At 47.3% G+C, this 18,225-nt stretch overlaps 1 protein-coding gene across 1 annotated transcript; it reads left to right on the top strand.

Annotated features, from left to right (window-relative positions):
- Window positions 1-1,689: 1,689 nt before the first annotated feature.
- Window positions 1,690-5,865, top strand: LOC146181318 (endothelin-converting enzyme 1-like). Its single transcript, XM_084575761.1, has 3 exons — window positions 1,690-1,889; window positions 1,979-2,370; window positions 3,719-5,865. The coding sequence occupies exons 1-3, from the start codon at window positions 1,691-1,693 to the stop codon at window positions 5,780-5,782; spliced, it is 2,655 nt and encodes an 884-aa protein (XP_084431887.1). The 5' UTR covers window position 1,690; the 3' UTR covers window positions 5,783-5,865.
- The last annotated feature ends 12,360 nt before the right edge of the window (window positions 5,866-18,225 follow it).

Raw genomic sequence — 18,225 nt, 5'->3', positions numbered from 1 at the left:
CCTCTTCGTTTCGCCTCCATTAAAAAATGGCCACGACTTAGCTCAGCTAGGCCAGGATATACGTAGCGAGAGCATGTATGCCTGGTGCTGGGCTGCCTACTGTTCTCTAATCCCATCCCATCCAGTGTAATCAAATCCAATCTAATCTAATCCAATTGAAACCGATCCAGCCTAATCAAATCCAGTCCAATCACGTACAGTCTATTCCAGTAAAATACAATCCAACCAATCCTGTCTAATTCAATACTAACCTGTCCAATCCAAACCAGTTCAATCGAGTCTAATCTAGTCCAATCCAATCCTTTCAAATACTCAGTACACGCTCGCTCAAAATATGTCGCTGACTAGCCTATCATACTATCATCCTCACGCTGGAGAAGGAGAATTAAGATGCGCTACTGACTGTCTAGCTGTGTTGTTATTGCATTAAAGACGAGACGTTTGCTGGTTGCTTCTTGATAGCCAAAAGGTGCTGCGAGCGCGCGGCGTCCGCCAGTTATGGCGGCTGCTAGGCAATGGCCCTGTGCCACGCGGAACTCCTCGTTCGTGGCCAATATAGCTTTTGCTACAATATGCAGCCGCTGTCGGCTAGGATCGAACCAGGGTGTTCTGGACCGCAGTCAGATGCCTCCACCGCGGCAGGGCATCATATATTTCTTGGGTGGACACCGTGTAGTAGTATACACGTATTATTTTGTTTTTACATTAAAGATCACTCCTTAAAGGGCAACTCCGGAGGTTTTTGACATTCGAATATTCAAATAAAAATTTTACTGTAGATTCTCCTCTCCGTCCTGACGCATTCTACAAAATTTGGGCGCCGTAGAATAATCCGTTCACGCGCAACACGACTTTAAAATATGCTGTTTTCATGGCTTAAATTGAGACTATTTCTGCCGGCAAAACTGGTTTCTGACGTCACAAACAGTATACCGGCGTTACTGTTCACTTCCCGCATGATTATGAAATTGTGAGGCTTATATTGAACTACCTCAGACATTTTATGCAATGCTTCATGATTTCCATACGTTATTTTCACCATCCAACGCGCGTACGTGTGTTTTTCTAATACTGAGTGTGACGTCACCATTTCGTCAAGTGGGACGTCGTTTCTGGCCGTGAAAGCAGTTTCGGTTTCTATTTTGTTTTTCCTTTTAAAAATATTTCTAATTGGAATTTCGAAAAACGGTTTTTTGTGTTGGAGTCAGGACGTGCCGAGGAATGTAATTCAACCAAAAACAGAAAATGATTAAAATACCACCGGAGTTGACCTTTAATTGGTTGACAACCTCTAGCTCCCCTTAGCGGCCTTCGCGCTTTGCTGCGGAGGTTCCTTTGTATACCGGTGTTTTCGCATCTGCTGTGCATGCCGTCGTTGAACTCGCCGCCGCTTTGGTGGCTTACGATGGCCGTTGCGACATGCCTTTGTTTTTCTTTCTTCCCTTATCTTTTTCAATCGGTCCGCACGAGGCAGCAATGGCGGCTAAGCTCAGCCAGTTCGCAGGACCGAGCATTCTCTTTAGTTAGTCATTGGAATTGCGGCGGGGGCTAGCCAGCCACCTGATTTTTATCTGTTGTAGGCCGTCATTGCACTCGCCACCGCTTAGGTGGACGACAGCTGTTGCAGCGCGCACCCTTCTCTCCCTCTTCTTTTTCTTTCTTCCTCATTCACCTTGCAGCACTGTGAGAGATGGCTCGGGAAAAAAGTACGTCATCGGAGCCAGGTGCAGATCTGAGTGCACCAGGGACATCTGACAAAGGGGCCCATCAGGAGCTAGCCAGCCCTGTCACGAAGACCTCTGGGAAACGACTGTCTGGGAGGCCTGATCGAGCCAGAGCGGTTCCGGAAAAATCCGCTAAATCAAGAGAAAATATGCATAAAGTGCCAGGTACGTAGATACTTTATTTGCATTATGCGAGTGAGTTATTCCCATTAAGACTTACATCCTTAATGGAGCTTTTCTCACTTTCACTGCAGCGCCACTGTCACCGACATTGCTGACGACCTCAGGCCGTGTCAGCAATGCCCAAATGCCTCGACACAAGTCGAAGGCGAATCTCTCTCCTTCACAACCCGAAGAGCAACAGCCCACCGCGGCAGCTCGCCCAGAACTGCCCCTGCCCGTGACTGGCAAGCCCCGACCGTCCGTTTCGCCGACAGCGTCCCCATCTTCGCCGTGTTCAGACCCATTGTTGCCGGCGCTCTCTGAGGAAACCCGCGGTAGACATGGCTCTCGTGCCTTGCTGCTGTCTGCCAGGGAGACGAGCTGGGTTTCTGCCGGAAAGAGAGGCTTAAGTGATACATCGAACATAAGCGGCGGGCGATCTACAGGGCTGTCAATGCATGGTCCATGTGCCAAGAAGAATGCAGTGAGTGTTATCTAATTTATTCGCGACATTTAAGTAAGACGCATATGTGATAGGAGAGTTATAGCGCGTGGTCAGTATGGACGCCTCTGGCTAAAAAAGCCTGTGTTTATGCTGAATCTCACAGTTACATTTCCTTAGGCAGAAAAGTATATAACAGAGGATAAATTGCTTTAAGATACGTCGCTTATCGTGTTGAACGTTTGAAAGAACACAGCTCAAATATGTGGGATATAATATTGGACACAACGAAATTATGTGTTTCTATTTCATTTGCGTCGCGCCGATCAAAAAGATCGGTTCTCTCGAATTGGTTGGCTCTTGAAGGGCAGACAAAGAAAGTTATTGATACTACGTTTGACAAACAGGACAGTAAGCCGACACCAGTACGTAGACTTGTATGGCTTTACTAGCGCTGTGTTGGCGAAATATTGAAACCATGTCAACAACAGTTTGCTGGATTTAATACAAACAAGAATCCTACCAGTACTCTACTGATAAAAGACGCCAGTACGCCGACGCCGACAGAGTGGCTTGAATGGAAGAACCGCCAGTAAGCCAGCACCACTAACAAATAGCCCGAAAAGTGGACAGCATGTTTATTCTCTTTTCTTTCAGAACCAGCACTTGCGACTACATCTGCAATTCGTCGGCAGATGAGGGTCCACCACTGCCGCCACACTCTGGAACCCCTATAGCTTTACTGTTTAGATACCGTCTCCAAATTAAATAGCACAAATAAGTGGCTCGATGTGATGTATATGCTTGGACTTATCTGTGACAATCTTGTGCGCTCAGATTCATGCACCTTCAGACTTTCATTAGCGATAAAATATCGTTAGAGCTCTCGTTTTGCAAAACCCCCGGCGCCAATGTTGACGTCGGCGCTGAGGGTGAAAAATCTCGGGCACATCAGGCTGTTGAACATTAACCTAGTCCTCTACATATTACTTTTAGGCCTAACTTTCGGCTTTTCCTGTGTAGGTCATCAATCATTCTTTGCAGTTCATCCACTGAGTTACTTAGCAAGGCAATACCATAAGCGAATCGCAGGTTATTGAGGTATTCTACATCAACTCTTGTTCCTATGCTGAAATTTCGGGTCTCTGAATACATCCTTAAGCAAGCTGTGAATAGTACTGGAAAGATCGTGCGGGCTTGCCTAACACATTTTACGCCATTTCCATGTCGTATTCTCCAATTCAACTAGGAGTGACCTTCACTTCCGAGAAACTGGACATTTCCTTTCAATCATTATCAATTTTTTTTTCTTGTCCAGGCAAGCAGTGAGTCTAATTTTGTCTTTCAAGTCATTATTCCTAAAATTATTTTTTTCTCGATTTCCTTGCAGTTAGGAAGAAAACGGGCCCTTGCTGCAGCCGCATGCCTCCTAACGTTTTTCCTTTCCGCGGTTGTCGCCACCGTCATTGTGTTGGCACTGAAGACCCAAACACCGCATCGGGAAGAGAAACAGTACTGCACCACCTTGGACTGCCAGCTACATGCCAGACTTCTCACAACACATCTGAACACCAGCATAGATCCGTGCGAAGACTTCTCAGCGTACGTCTGTTCTGGTTGGTCTCCCAAGGGGGACCACAGGGAGGACATGAAGACGCCCATCGACAAAATGGCCTTCTCCCGAATCGCAGGGTTCGACACCATCCTCGCGGAAGGAACGAGGAAGATCCCTGCCGGAGTGAAGGCTCTGCAAATGCACAAGTCCTGCATGAATGACCAGAACCACGGCGGACTCTATCTGCGCCAGTTCCAATCGCTTATGCAGGAAATGGGTCTTAGCTGGCCAGAGGCTCCTGAAGAGGACATAAATGCCCTCGAAGTGCTCATTGCGCTGTCATACAAGTGGCAGGTACACTTGTGGATTGAAGTGCGGGTGCTGGCCTTGCCTCAGTCAAGCAAATGGCGCTTGGCAATCAACGATGCACCAGTACTACCCGTTCTTATAAACCAATATAATAATGTGAAGGACATTGGCATCTACAGAACATACTGGATGGGCTACTTCGCAGACCTCAGCAGTCACACCAAGACTTCTGCGAACGCCTCTGATCTCATGGCCACCATTATAGAGTGCCGTAAAATGGAAGGGGCGATACTGAATGGCTTGAAACGATTCGTCTTGAGTCGACGGAAAAGCCCGACTGTCTTCAGTCTTGGAAACATTAGCAAATATTCCAAACCAATCACCTCCAAAACCTGGATGAATGCTCTTCATAAAAACGTAGCCCTGAGTCCACCTTTATCTGCGAATCATGACGTAGCCTTGAATCACAAAAACTTCTTGGAGACTATCGGAAGCCTCTTCCGAAACTTCTCCGAGCAAAAGATTATCAGTCAGTGTGCGTGGACATTCGTACAGCACTACGCGCCGATAGCTGAGCCACGCATGCTGCTGAGGCGATTCGGCGACCGCCACAAAGTGAAAGCCTACCGGCCTATATTCTGCGGCTTCCACGTGGAAGCGACGTACAAGGTGCTGCTGCTCTCCCTCGATATTGCCGCCCGCATCAAAGACACAGACAAGGTGATTATTGAGAATGGATTCCAAACACTCGTCTCGGCTGCAGTCAGGAAGTTAGAGAGCTCACAGTGGCTGGACGCCGATAGCAAGAAAATAGCGAAGGAGAAGTTTACGTCCGTAAAGATGCAAGTGTGGCCCAATGAGGTTTTAATGAAGAACGAGGAAATTGAGGACATTTACAAGGACTACCCGAGTGCGGAAGAATCTTTCGCCGCATACTGGATGCACGCGCGCCGCGCCATTCGCTATAGGAACGAGAAGGTGCGTCATCTCAACGATTCTCAGGTATACTGGGATGCTCTGGGACTGCCATTGAACTTTGCGCCTTCCTATCCTAACTACGACTACGTCACGGGCACCCTGGCATTGCCAATCTATCTACTCGACAGACCACTATACTACACTGGAGGAACCAACGCAATGTTCTTCGGTGGTCTGGGATTCCTGCTTGCTTTGAACTTGATCAAGGCTATTGATGAAGTTGGAGTGCGTTGGCTTCCTAATGGCACAAATGTCGACAGCATTTTTTCGAAAGAACCGCGAAAAGCCTTCGAAAATAAATCCAGCTGCCTCGAACCAGATGGGGCGGCGGTTGTGTTCCCGGATATACCAGCCTTGGAAATGGCCTACTCAGCACTCGAGGTCACCGATAAGACTGGCAACGGTAGCCCTGATGTTCAGAAGGGTCTGCCAAGTGTCAAAGCTTTCTTTATGACCATCTGCTACATGACGTGTGCATTACCCCGCTTCAAGAGCGCCTTCACCGCAGACTGCAACAAAATCGCGAGAAATTCTGATGTTTTCGCGACCGCATTCAACTGCTCTCCTGGGTCGAAGATGAATCCCTCCAAAAAATGCCACTTTTTTGGATGACTACCTGTGCTGCAAAGTGACAATGTGTTTATCTTGCTTTTCATTTGCTTGATCTACTTCATAGTGCATGACCCTAACTGACCTAATTTTTTTTCAATGTTCAGTTATTTTTAAAACAGCTCAATTTCATTATTGAATTACGCAGTATTTTCACAATTTGTTTTCACTTGGCACACATCTTAATTTTGGAAAGTACAGCTGACACCCTTTTTAAGACCCTTTGAACTTGGACAGATATCAGAATAGAAATGGTAAATCTACCATAATGAGGAATAACAAAACATTGCGAGGAACTGCATGAGAGAGAGTGTAGAACTCTAAGCGTAATATTTTGAAATATTGCCGCAAATATATAGTTTCGATTTATATGCGCTTGATCAATGCCCAGCTGTTGTGCCCGTCCTGACAATCAGCAAAGCTGTGAATAATTTTCGTCCTTGAAAGCCCGAATATTGTACGTCCAGATATCACTTCTTTTTCATCTATCCTCGCGGTATCGCATTTGCCGCGCATGGAAGACGTGTAGCTCAATGCATCTGGTGGTGGTTTGTTTGCATTTCAGCAATCAATATACTTGGGCTTGATATCGATCATATGCCTTATTTTTCAATCACTACAAATCTTTATGCATAGATTGCAATGCTCTCTGATGCGAATTGTGAGCGCAACTATATAAGTGTTCGTGCGATATTTAGGACAAATGAGAGTGTGGATCAAAAGTATATGGCTCAGACAGAAGCAATCGGTACAACTGCCTCAGTGTGCATTAGTTTTTATTGCAGAATGTTATGCAGTTTGCGTCGCTGTGGAGGAGGAGGAGGAAAAACATTTATTATATAAACTTCCTTTTCTTCCTGAGTGGAGCCCTCAGTCCAGGGCTCCATGTGCCGCCTCAATCTTGCAGGCCCGCCAGAACAGCTGTCGCTGGTCTTGCGGGTTGTTGCGAATAAAACGGTCTCAGAAAGAATAAATACAAATCAGTCCATAATCCCATGGGCCACGGCAATTCTCTCGGCCCGCTCGATTAGCCGGCGTTGTTCGGTCCGCTCCGTGCGAGACAAGGCATCTTCCCAAGATGAGAGGGTGGGGTGAGGTACAGGTGGAATGCCGCCGGGTGGCTTTGGGCAGGCCCAAACAGAATGATATAGTGTAGGTCGGTGTTGCTGGCAGGTGGGGCATTTGTCTGGGTAGCGGGTGGGGAAGAACAAATGTTTGTGGTACAAATTTGTACACGTGTGAGTCTGCAGTTGTCGCCATGCCACAGCTTCGGCCTTGGTGAGTGTTGGGTGCGGCGGTGGCAGAGTTCTTCTTTGTGTACGGTAATATAGTGTAATGTGGGTGTAAGACTGTAGAACTGTGCTGGCGTCCTATGTGTCTACTTCTCCCTCCGCTTCCGTCGACAGCGCCCGGAAGGTTTCTGCTCGGGCGAGCGCGTGCGCACTCTCGTTGCCAGGAAGGGAGGAGTGACCAGGAGTCCAAACAATTTTAACAATGGGAAAGGTATCATAGTTTATAGGTGAGAGCACGCGTGAAGCCTCGAAAGATAATGTATTCTTCGCGAAGGCGCGACGCGCAGCTTGTGAATATGTGATTATTGTGTATGTCGGACTGGTGGGATGTTTGTAACATGTGTCCATGTGGTGTATGAAGGCGAGTGCTACCGCTATGGCAGTCTCCTCAGCCGTCGTGATCGAGTTCCTACCACGAACGGAGCCCGTAATCTTAATTGAGCTGTTGGCGTCCGTAACAGCTAGTGCCATAGCATCTGTGCCCGATGGATATCTCGCCGCGTCGACATATAAAACAGTTTGGACACCTCTGTACTGGCGCAGGGGTGCCTTGACTCTAGCGGTCCTACGACCAGTGTGGAGTGCGGGGTCCATATTCTTTGGGACTGGCGCGACCCTGATCTTAGCTGCCAGTTTGGGGGAGATGGCATGGTACCTCTGTTGCAGCTGTGTTGTCGGCTCCGGGTAGCCTAGTCTACGGAGAACGGGTCCGGCCCACTCTAGTGTCTCGAAGGCGCGTGAGTTGGCCATTCCTTTGGGCTTCTATCACCTCTTCTGCGGTGTTGTGGAGGCCAAGCTGAAGCAGGCGATGCGTCGAGGTGTACGGGGGAAGCCCGAGGGCTGTCTTTACTGCCGATCGTAGAAAGATGTTCAGATGATTGAGTTCAGTTCGATTGAACTTTTGATAAGGGGCGTGAAACGTCATACGGCTGATTAATAGCGCCTGCACGCATGGTATCCCTTTCCTTGAGCCCCCCACGTCTGTTGGAAATACGGCGGATCAAGTGCGCCATCTGCGCGAATTGCTTCTTCAGCAGCTGTATAGTGTAGGTCGCTCTGCCGTTGCTCTGCAGATACAGGCCCAGTACCCTTAGTCGATCCACTCTAGGGATGGGAATTCCTTCGAGATGCAAGTCGATTTCCCGGTCGACTACTTGGGTCTTCGCTCGTGCACGAATCACAAGCAGTTCTGATTTCTCAGGCGCGCATGTAAGCCCGCGCTCAGTTGCGTAGTGCTGTGTCATCTCAATTGCTTCTTGAAGGCTGTCTTGGATGTGGCCGTCAGAGCCTGTGGTGATCCATAACGTGATGTCGTCAGCATAGAGCGCATGATGCAGATCAGGAATTCTTGACAGCAGTGGAGGAAGTCCTGCCATCGCCACGTTGAACAATGTGGGCGACAACACCGAACCCTGTGGGGTGCCTCGACCAGTGAGACGTATCGGTTCAGAGCGTACGTCTCCGATACCCAGGTTAGCAGTTCGATCCATGAGGAAAGCCCTAACATAATCATAAGTTCGTTGACCACAATGTGAACTCGCTAGGCCCTCCAAGATGGCATCGTGCGACACGTTGTCAAAGGCCCCCTTTAGGTATAAGGCAAGGACAGCACGGGCCTGGGTCCTGCCGGGATGATCTATCACTTCCTCTTTAAGCTGAAGGTGAACATCCTGAGTAGAGAGATGCGGCCGGAACTCGAACATGGTGTCAGGGAAGAAGATGTTGGTTTCCAAGTGTGGGTGCAGCCGCCGGAGCACTACATGCTCCATCAGTTTCCGAACACACGACGTCAAGGTTGTGTTGTGTTGTGTTTTATGGCGCATAAGCAACTCAGGCTATCATGCGCCAAGCACAAGGTATATTATGTTTTTTTTTTTCTTTTTTTTAGAAGGAATGAAGTGTTAAGATATCATAGCTTGTTCAGGAAAGATGTTTCTTCTAAGAAACTAAAAACACATGAAATGTCTACAATTGCATTCTCTCCTAGGAGAAGTGATGGATGGAATGGTATCTGTTTGGTGTAAAATTGAGTGAAATGCTTTTTCCGTAGCTTTTCGAGTTTTTTACATAAAATTAAAATGTGGTTTATAGTCAGTCCATGTCCACAGTCTTCACATATGGGTTCATCTTCTTTTTTGAGAATGAAACTATGAGTAAGATGCGTGTGTCCTATTCGAAGGCGACATAATATTACCTCCATGAAGCGTTTCCGGTGACTGCATGACTTCCATTCTTCGACAACTGGTTTCACGACGTGTAGTTTGTTGTTTATTTCATTTTTCCATGAGGCTTGCCATTTTTCCCTGAGCTTTTTTTGTATGAATTTCAAAACATCTTTGCGTGGTACATTTACTTTTTCTATTTTTGCTTTTCGGGCAGCTGCTGCCCATTCGTCAGCTGTCTCGTTACCTACGACTCCGACATGGCTAGGTACCCAGCAGAATTTAATTTTGTAACCTCGTGTTTCGGCTGATGTTATACAATGTATTATTTTTCCCACTAAAGGTTCTGTTGCATTTTTAGAGTGTAATGCTGTGATTAAGCTGAGGGAGTCAGTGTAGATGATACTCTTTTCAATATTGCATTTTATTATTTTTTCCACAGCTATGGATATGGCATAACTTTCTGCAGTGAACACTGATGCACAATTGGGCAACCTAACTGTTTTCTGGCGATTGTTTTCTACGACACCACTACCAACATATGAGGTAGTTTTAGAACCATCGGTATAAAATGTATTGTGGTCTTTGTATTTTTCCTCTAATGTCAGGAATTCTTGTAATATGTGTTCGTGTGGAGTTTGTTGTGTGTCAAACTGTGTTAAAGTAAGGTCGCATACACAGGGAAATTTATACCAAGGGAGTAATGGATCAGGGCATTGTGCAATGTCGGGGAGTGTATCGAGTATTTTTATTTCTTCGCACATCTGTTCAAAGCAGAGGAGGAGGGGTCTGACTGCTTGCGGTTTGTTGTTGAACAGGGTTCTGGACGGGCACTTTGTTACTATGGGGTAGCAGAGGTGTGTTGGTAGCGAACGGATCTTAAGAATGTATGAACAAGTTAGCATGGTTCTTCTGTCCTCAAGAGATGGTTCGTTGGTTTCTACATACAGACTTCGCACAGGCGACGTCCTGTATGCCCCGGTCGAAAGACGCAGACCTAGGTTGTGGACTGGGTCTAGTCGTTTTAGGTATGAGGGTCTTGCGGAACCGTAGACTATGCAACCGTAGTCCAAGCTCGAACGTACAACTGAACGATAAATCTGCAGAAGGCATGTCCTGTCGGATCCCCAGCGTTTACGTGACAGCACTTTAAGTATATTTAAAGATTGGGAGGCTTTCTTTTTAAGGGTGTTTATGTGGGGGAGGAAAGTAAGCTTTCTGTCGAAAGTAATGCCTAGAAAATTATGTTCGTGTTTTACTGGGAGAGCAATGTCATTGAGGTAAACTGTAGGGTCCACTTGCAAACCTCGTCTAAGTGAGAATAAAACGGCTATTGATTTCTCTGCAGAGACCCTGAAACCATTTCGATCTGCCCATGTCGCTAGTTTATTCACTGTTAATTGAATTTGTCTCTCACACGTTGATACATTAGAGGATGTACATGCTATTTGTAGGTCATCGACATAGACTGAATGCATGATGGTCGTTGGGATTATTTTTACTATGGAGTTCATTTTTACTATAAACAGCGTGGTACTCAAGATGCACCCCTGAGGGACACCATTCTCCTGAGTGAAACGTTTTGACAGAGTAGCACCGAGACGAACTTGGAAAGAACGGTCGGACAAAAACTCTTTCAAGCATTTTAACATTCTGCCGCGGATGCCAAGGTCTCTCAGGTCACGTAGGATTCCACACCTCCACGTCGTGTCATAAGCTTTTTCTAAATCAAAAAATACGGCAAGGCAGTGTTGTCTGCGTATAAATGCTTCTCGTACCGTATTTTCCAAGCGCACAAGATGATCAGTTGTCGAACATCCTTTTCTAAATCCACATTGGCGGGTGTCGAGAAGTTTGCGAGATTCAAGTGTAAACATGAGCCTGATATTTAGAACACTTTCAAACGATTTAGCGATACAACTCGTTAGTGCTATGGGCCTATAACTGCTTGGGGATGTTGGTGGCTTTCCATGTTTCAGTAACGGAACAATAATGGCTTTCTTCCAGGCCTGCGGTGTTTCTCCTGACATCCATACCTTGTTAAAAAAAATTTTAAGAGTGCTTCAACTGAGGATTCAGAAAGATGGGCTAGCATTTGATAGTGTATTTCATCTGGGCCTGGTGCTGTACGTTTGCCGGAAGAGAGAACTGTGTTTATTTCTTGTAGTGTAAGGGGACTGTTGTATGATTCGTGAACGCTGCCAGTAGTAGGTAATTTCTGTCTTTCTGCTTGGCTTTTATACTTTAAAAACGATTCTGAATAATGTGATGAGCTAGATACCATGAAAAAATGTTCACCTAAAATGTCCGCTTGCTTTTGAATGCTTGTCTGGGTATTTGGGTCTGTAAGGAGAGGAACTGTAAACGGGGAGTACTTGCAATTTAATTTATTTACTTGTGCCCACATATCCTTGGATGTTATATGACTGTTTATAGAAGAGATGTAATGCTGCCATGAAGCTTTTTCAGCAGTACGACGTACTTAGCGCGCTTTAGCTCTAGCCTTTTTGAAAATTAGGAGATTTTCTTGTGTGGGGTACCTGCGAAATATACTCCACGCCTTATTTTTTTTTTTCTTTGCCTCCCTGCAGTCTTTTGTCCACCACACTTTACAGTTCTGTCTCACAACTCCAGATGATTGAGGGATGGCTTGGCGTGCGGCGGCTAAAATACAAGAGGTAAATCTTTCATTTAACTCGTCGACATTAAAATCTTCGGCAAATAGTTTTCCTAAGTCGGCTTTCTCTTTAAAAAGCTTCCAGTCTGCTAAATGCAGCTTCCAACATCTTGGTTTGGTTTGAATTATAGATGGTGATGATGTTAGACTGATTGTTGTAGGTAGGTGATCACTTCCATGCGGATTATCTAAGGCATCCCATTTAAAATCGCTAAAAACCGATGATGAGCAGAAAGATAAATCAATAAAACTCATTTTACCGGAGCTCGGGGAGCAGTAAGTGGGTTTTCCGGTGTTAAGTAAGCAGATATTATTGCACAGAATAAAGTCTTCTAAAATTGGGCCCCCCGTGTCAGTTTTTTCACTGCCCCAGAAAGAAGAGTGGGCGTTAAAATCGCCAACTACTACGCATGGATCTGGCAGTTGGCTGAAAAGGTCTTCGATATCATGGAGTGTTATTTTTAAGTGTGGCTCTATATAAATACTGCAAATTGTGATTGTTTTATACGTGATAAGTGTGGCAGCTACTGCTTCTAGCCGAGTTTTGAGCCTATGTTCACGAGCTGCAATATTGTTTTTAACTATGATGGCAACACCACCCGAGAGCCTGCATGCCTGCTCTCGATCACGGCGGAAGACTTTGTATTTTTTAAGAATATTCACATGTAGAGGACTCAGGTTTGTTTCCTGCAGACATAAGGCCACAGGTGAATATGTTGATAAAATGTCTTTTATGTCGCTTAAGTTATTAAGCAGTCCCCTGCAATTCCAGTTTATTACAAAAGCCATCTTAAGCTATACGAGTAAAATAGAGACTACGTTGTTTTTGGCCCCGTGATTCGGGGCTTGTCCTTTTTTGCACGCTCTAAGGAGTCCCGCCGTCTTGACGGCACAGGACTACCCTGTGTTGTCGTGTCCATCGCGTCCTCAGACACGCTGGATGACCGCGGACAACACACCGGAACGCTTGAAGTAGGCGCCTCCCCGTGTGAGAAGAGGCCTTGGGCCCCGCAGACCTGGAAGGTCGCGAAGCCTGCTTTGGGGGTGGTGGAGCAGCGCCAGCTGCAGCCACCGTGGTCGCGGATGGCTCCACACCAGGGTCACTACTCGTGACCTGGGCAGGTGCCGAAGCACGCTGTGACGCTGCGCCCTGTTGCGTCACAACGGAGTAAGTTGGGCTTTGGACCAATGAAAGCCGCTTTCTCGCCTCTCCGAATGTAATGTTCTCAGTGACTTTTAAGGTTACAATTTCTTTTTCTTTCTGCCATGTTGGGCAGGATCTTGAGTATGCTGGGTGGTTGCCCTCACAGTTTACGCAAAGGTTTGGTTCAGTTTGGCAGTTGTCAGTGGCATGTTCATTTGAGGCACATTTTGCGCATGTGAGTCGGCCTCGGCAGCTCTGGGAGCTGTGGCCATATCTCTGGCAGTTATAACAGCGACGTGGGTTAGGTATGTACAGTCTGAGTTGCAGCTTTGTGTATTTGGATCTCTTTGTTGTTTCGCCTGATCTTGATTCGATAAACGTTGATGACATTTTGGTCCTTGAGTCCTTCGAGAAATTCTTCCTCGGTCAGAAACTTGAGGTCATTATATGAAATGACCCCACGAACTGTATTGAGTGAGCGGTGTAGTGAGATTGTGACAGGGACGTCACCGAATGATGTAACAGCTGCTAGCTTTTCGCACTGGTAGTTGTACAGCACTTCTAAGAGGAGGTCACCATTTGGTAGCTTTTGGACTTTGTAGCCTGGACCTATTGTGTCTGTGAGAGTCTTTGTCACAAGGAACGGTGAGACTTGACGGGCAGTTTTTTCTGCTTGTTCAGAGTGAATGACATGAAAGCGGGGGAAGCTGTTTACATTTTTAGTGAAAAACTTGTTCGTCACATCGGTGCGCCCTCTCTTGGCGGGAGGGCGATCAGTTGCGGAAAGGGAAGAAGCCATAAAATTTATTTTATTGTTCGGTTATGGTACCAGCCACCCACCATGGAGTCCAACAAGGGGACGGGACAGGTGCGTAAAAAAAGCCCTGCCCACGCCAGCTGTATACCTTAACTATAACCTAATATGGCTCAACTCAGGGTAGTCAGCCACACAAGGTTAACCCTCGCCGCCGGGAAGTAAGGAAAAAACCAAGAAGAGAGTAGAGGACAGGAGAGTTGTAGGATAGATGACAGGAAAGTGAAAGATGGAGGGGAGGACAGGAAAAGGCGACTGCCGATTTCCCCCGGGTGGGTCAGCCCGGAGGTGCCGTCTATGGGAAGCGTGGGCCAAAGTGGTGTGTTGCCTCCGCCGAGGGGCCTTAACGGTCCGAACACTCGGCATCGGCTCAACCACCAGGATCCCCTTTTCCCCAGACACGGCGATGCCACGCACGGCTAAGCGTGGGTGCTGGGGTCCGTGGTGTCGCACAGTACACGCAAACACCTGCTTTAACAGGTGCCCCCTGCGGGACGACGTCAAGGATATGGGTCGAAGATTCTGGAGGGCGAGCTGCTTGCCTGGTTTCGGAATTAAATTTATGTCAGCATGACGCCATTCTTGCGGGAGTGTATCGGTCCTCCATACGTCATTATAATAACTGGTCAAGGCAGTTATTGATTCGTCGTCAAGGTTCTGGAGCATCTTATATGTCGTACCCGCCCCAGGGGCAGTGCTCCTTCTCAGGCTCGCGAGTACTGCTCGAACCTCTGATTCCGTGATGTCCTCGTCCAGGGGTGAATACTCATTTTGATGGGGGTAGTCTCTATATTGCGGTCTGGGACCCGTCAGTATATAGCGCGCCTCCAGGGCATGCAGCAGTGCAGTGCTATCTTTCGCTTCCTTATGGAGGAGTTTGGCAACCGCTTTAGAGGTTTCCTCTCTGGTCTTGGATGGGTCGAGAAGGCCTCGGAGGAGTGACCACGTTTTGGCCGTTCCGAGTGTTCCCTGCAGCCTTGTGCAGAGCCTGTGCCAGTTGGAACTCGTGAGCTCTTCCGCATAGCGCTCTGCCGCAATTGTAAGTTCCGCTATACAATTCCGTAGCTTGCGATTGTGTCGCTGCTTCCGCCATCTTCGGACAAGTCCTCTGCGAGCTTCCCACAGATGGAGGAGGTGCGGGTCGATCTCAGGTGCCTTTTCTGTGGCCTTCACTACGGAGGTGGCGTTATTTAAATCCATCTGAAGCTGTCTCACCCATTCAGCCAAAGAGAGTCGCTCGCCTTCTTTCAAAGCAAGTCTTTGTTTTCGGAAGGCGTCCCAGTCCGTGAGGCGCAGCTGACGACCAGACACGCGGCCCACTCGCACTTGCATCGCCGTCTCAAGGATAAAATGGTCACTCCCCAGAGACTCTTCTAGGTTGGTCCACGTGCACGGATGTTGCGTGCGAACTAGTGTCAGGTCCGGGTTAGTGTCCCGGTTCACGCTGTTGCCCATACGGGTGGGATGGTCGGTTTCAGTCAAAAGAGTCAGTTGGGTGCGGGCAATAGCTAGGGCCAACTTACGGCCCTTGGGAGTTTCGGGAGCTGCAGCGGCCGTTGTGGTTCCGTGGGTTCCGGCAAAAGGAAACATCAAAAATAGTATAACATATTAAGTGTCTTCACTGCATTAAACTATAGAAATGCTGTTCAGCCACTGGTAAAGCATAACGTGAACTCCACAACAACAACAAAAAAAAACATTCCATCCCCGCGGCCGCTACGCGTCGACTGGCGAACGTGGTACCCTTGTTGCATGTCGCGCCCTCTCGCAAAGGTCAGTTGCTGTCATCGCAAAAGCGGCCCGCTCTCCGGCGCCGGTCGTCACACTGTCCAATATTCTAGAATCCTATAAAGACCTCCCAAGACCTCCTTCATGTCTGCAAAAAAAAAAAAAAAAGACGATCGAGGTGGCGCTGCTCTTGTCAGCGATCCCACGGTAGGCAAAAAGAACGACCGCGGCGCGTATTGCCATTCCCTGAAAACTGCAGCAACGGAAGTGTCTGGTGGCGTTACTAAAACATAAAACAAGAAAAAGGAAGTCAATAAAGCTATATGTTATTTTTAGTATACATTGCAGTGCATAAACTAAAATGGATACACAATAAAATAGTTTGCATAATTAAAATTGCTAGCAGTAATCTTCTGATCATGCCAGTTGCGTCCGTCGCAACTGGCATGATCACGTTCTGTACTTCTGTTTACTAAAGGCGTAGACTGAGTTTCCTCGTGCCTAGACGCGGTAATGTATGCTACGGTGCGTCTATCTACCCGCCCGGTTGAAATTTGCAAAACATGGTACTGATGCCGTGCGTTCACACACACGCACGCACGCGCGCGCACACACACACACACACACACACACACACACACACACACACACACACACACACACACACACACACACACACACACACACACACACACACACACACACACACACACACACACACACACACACACACACACACACACACACACACACACACACACACACACACAAAGAAACATTATAGTGCTGACATTTGGGCGGTCCAGAACAAGCACGTCTCTCGAATGTGTAATATTAGCCGGATGATTATACTTATATTAAAAAGCGATATTTCCCAGCTTGGAAACTGGAAACTATACACTGCATAATACGCACTGGATGTTATATACTGGTGGGGCTCTTTTTTTTTTTTTTTCGCAATGTTTTCTCGCCAAGCCTTCTCCAGTTTCTGTAAACGTGTAAAGCACCCAGAGGACCCAGTGTCCAAACAATGGTTACATCTATTCTATAAAAGAAGGCATCCAATAAGATGTTCAATTTTTCGCGAAGTGAGTTTCGGGCAGATTTTCAGTCAATTTCTTCGGTGACATTTTTTCCTAGGGGCCGCTTCCTAAGGGGACCTTTCTGGACGTTTTTTCCGGGGCTGTATATTCCACAGACCGTTTTTTCGGGGCTGTATCTTCTGGGGAACGCGGCCGTTTTTACCTTCATCCATGGTTCCGTAGTTAGGGCGGCCCAGTTCGGTCTCGGCAACTGTGCCCGCGTTAATGTAGGATAAACCCCACAACTCGCATTCACAATCAGCCGCTGTGAATACAAATAAAAGCGCTCGGCATAAATAAAAAAAATGCAGTTCCAATCCAAATTGGTAGCTGTCAACGTGAAGTGCGAATCTTCGTCAGGAAGTAGATTAAAATATTTTGACATAAACGCGGCGAAGGTTCCTGCAACATGTATATCACGGATCGAGGAGTGCAGCACAGCTCTTTCGCGCTGCAGCTTATTGCGCATACACACAATCACCAAAGTGAAAAAAACATGTATGCATGCTCCAACAAAGAAACAGGCCTACGCATTACAACATATATGACTGCCTCGTCTACATATGTTACCTGCGCAACCGCGCCCGCACCGGCACTAAACAGTACCAAGATCCCATCACCCGTCGTAAAAAGGACAAACTCGAGTTATTCGCGACCTTTGATCCGGTAGACCGCTCTGGCGTAAAAGTGAATAAGCTCCAGCTTAGCCGTGACGAAGTGTTTGCCGCATATTCGATGAGCAGGCGTCGGTATTCAGCCTTGGCGCTTCACCGCGGCGGCCCTCCACTGTTTACGGCGACCATTGTCGGCAAGAAACCCGTGCAATCTTACTAAACTTCCTTTGTGTGCCTTTCAGCATATGTCATAGCGATGCGATTAGTCGGCATGGTGCTCTGCATTTCCCGGCAGCCGCAAGCCATCGCACAATCACGTTAGGCAAAGCGATTGAAGCGTTGTTTTGCCTACCACGCGAAAGGCACTAACGACGCAGCGCCACTGTATTTTCGTGACGTAGCCGGAGTGAAGGAGGTCAATAGTTCGCCTTTCAACCATTCCCGCCAAACGACATGTATATGTCCACGGTGGAAGTGTGCCGGCGAATAACTGTGACGGTGGGTGCCTGTAATTATATTTATTCACCTTCACTGTACCCGTGGTGTGAGCTAATTCATTGTTTCGATGTAGCAAAACAGAGGCACTCATTTTTCTGTACCAGCGCTTTATGGTCAGGAATATTGTTCACTGGCAAAATGAAGAGAGTTGAGAACTCATTCAGCGAGGTCAGCAACCGACAGAGACGACGAATAGCTAGTGGCATCGAGAAAGAACTGGCTGAAGATGTCGACGAGAGCAATCAGGATAAAATACTGATAGCAGAGGGTCAACTAGCGACATTACTGAAGGTTTTGTAGAATCTGAAGATCAAGTGAACCCTGGAGGTTCAAGTGGAAATCCCCTGCGGAAATTCAGTACCTTCAGCTGACGAATTTGATGGAGGCAGCGACTTTGGCGCTGGCGTGGTCAGTAGCCGCTATGACTCCTCGGAC

This window comes from Amblyomma maculatum, chromosome 8 (assembly GCF_055883805.1).
Source record: "Amblyomma maculatum isolate TAMU_Amacu chromosome 8, ASM5588380v1, whole genome shotgun sequence".
Classification (NCBI taxonomy): Eukaryota; Metazoa; Arthropoda; class Arachnida; order Ixodida; family Ixodidae; genus Amblyomma; species Amblyomma maculatum.
Note: the sequence above shows the minus strand (reverse complement) of the source record. Positions and strands in the feature narration are given on the sequence as shown.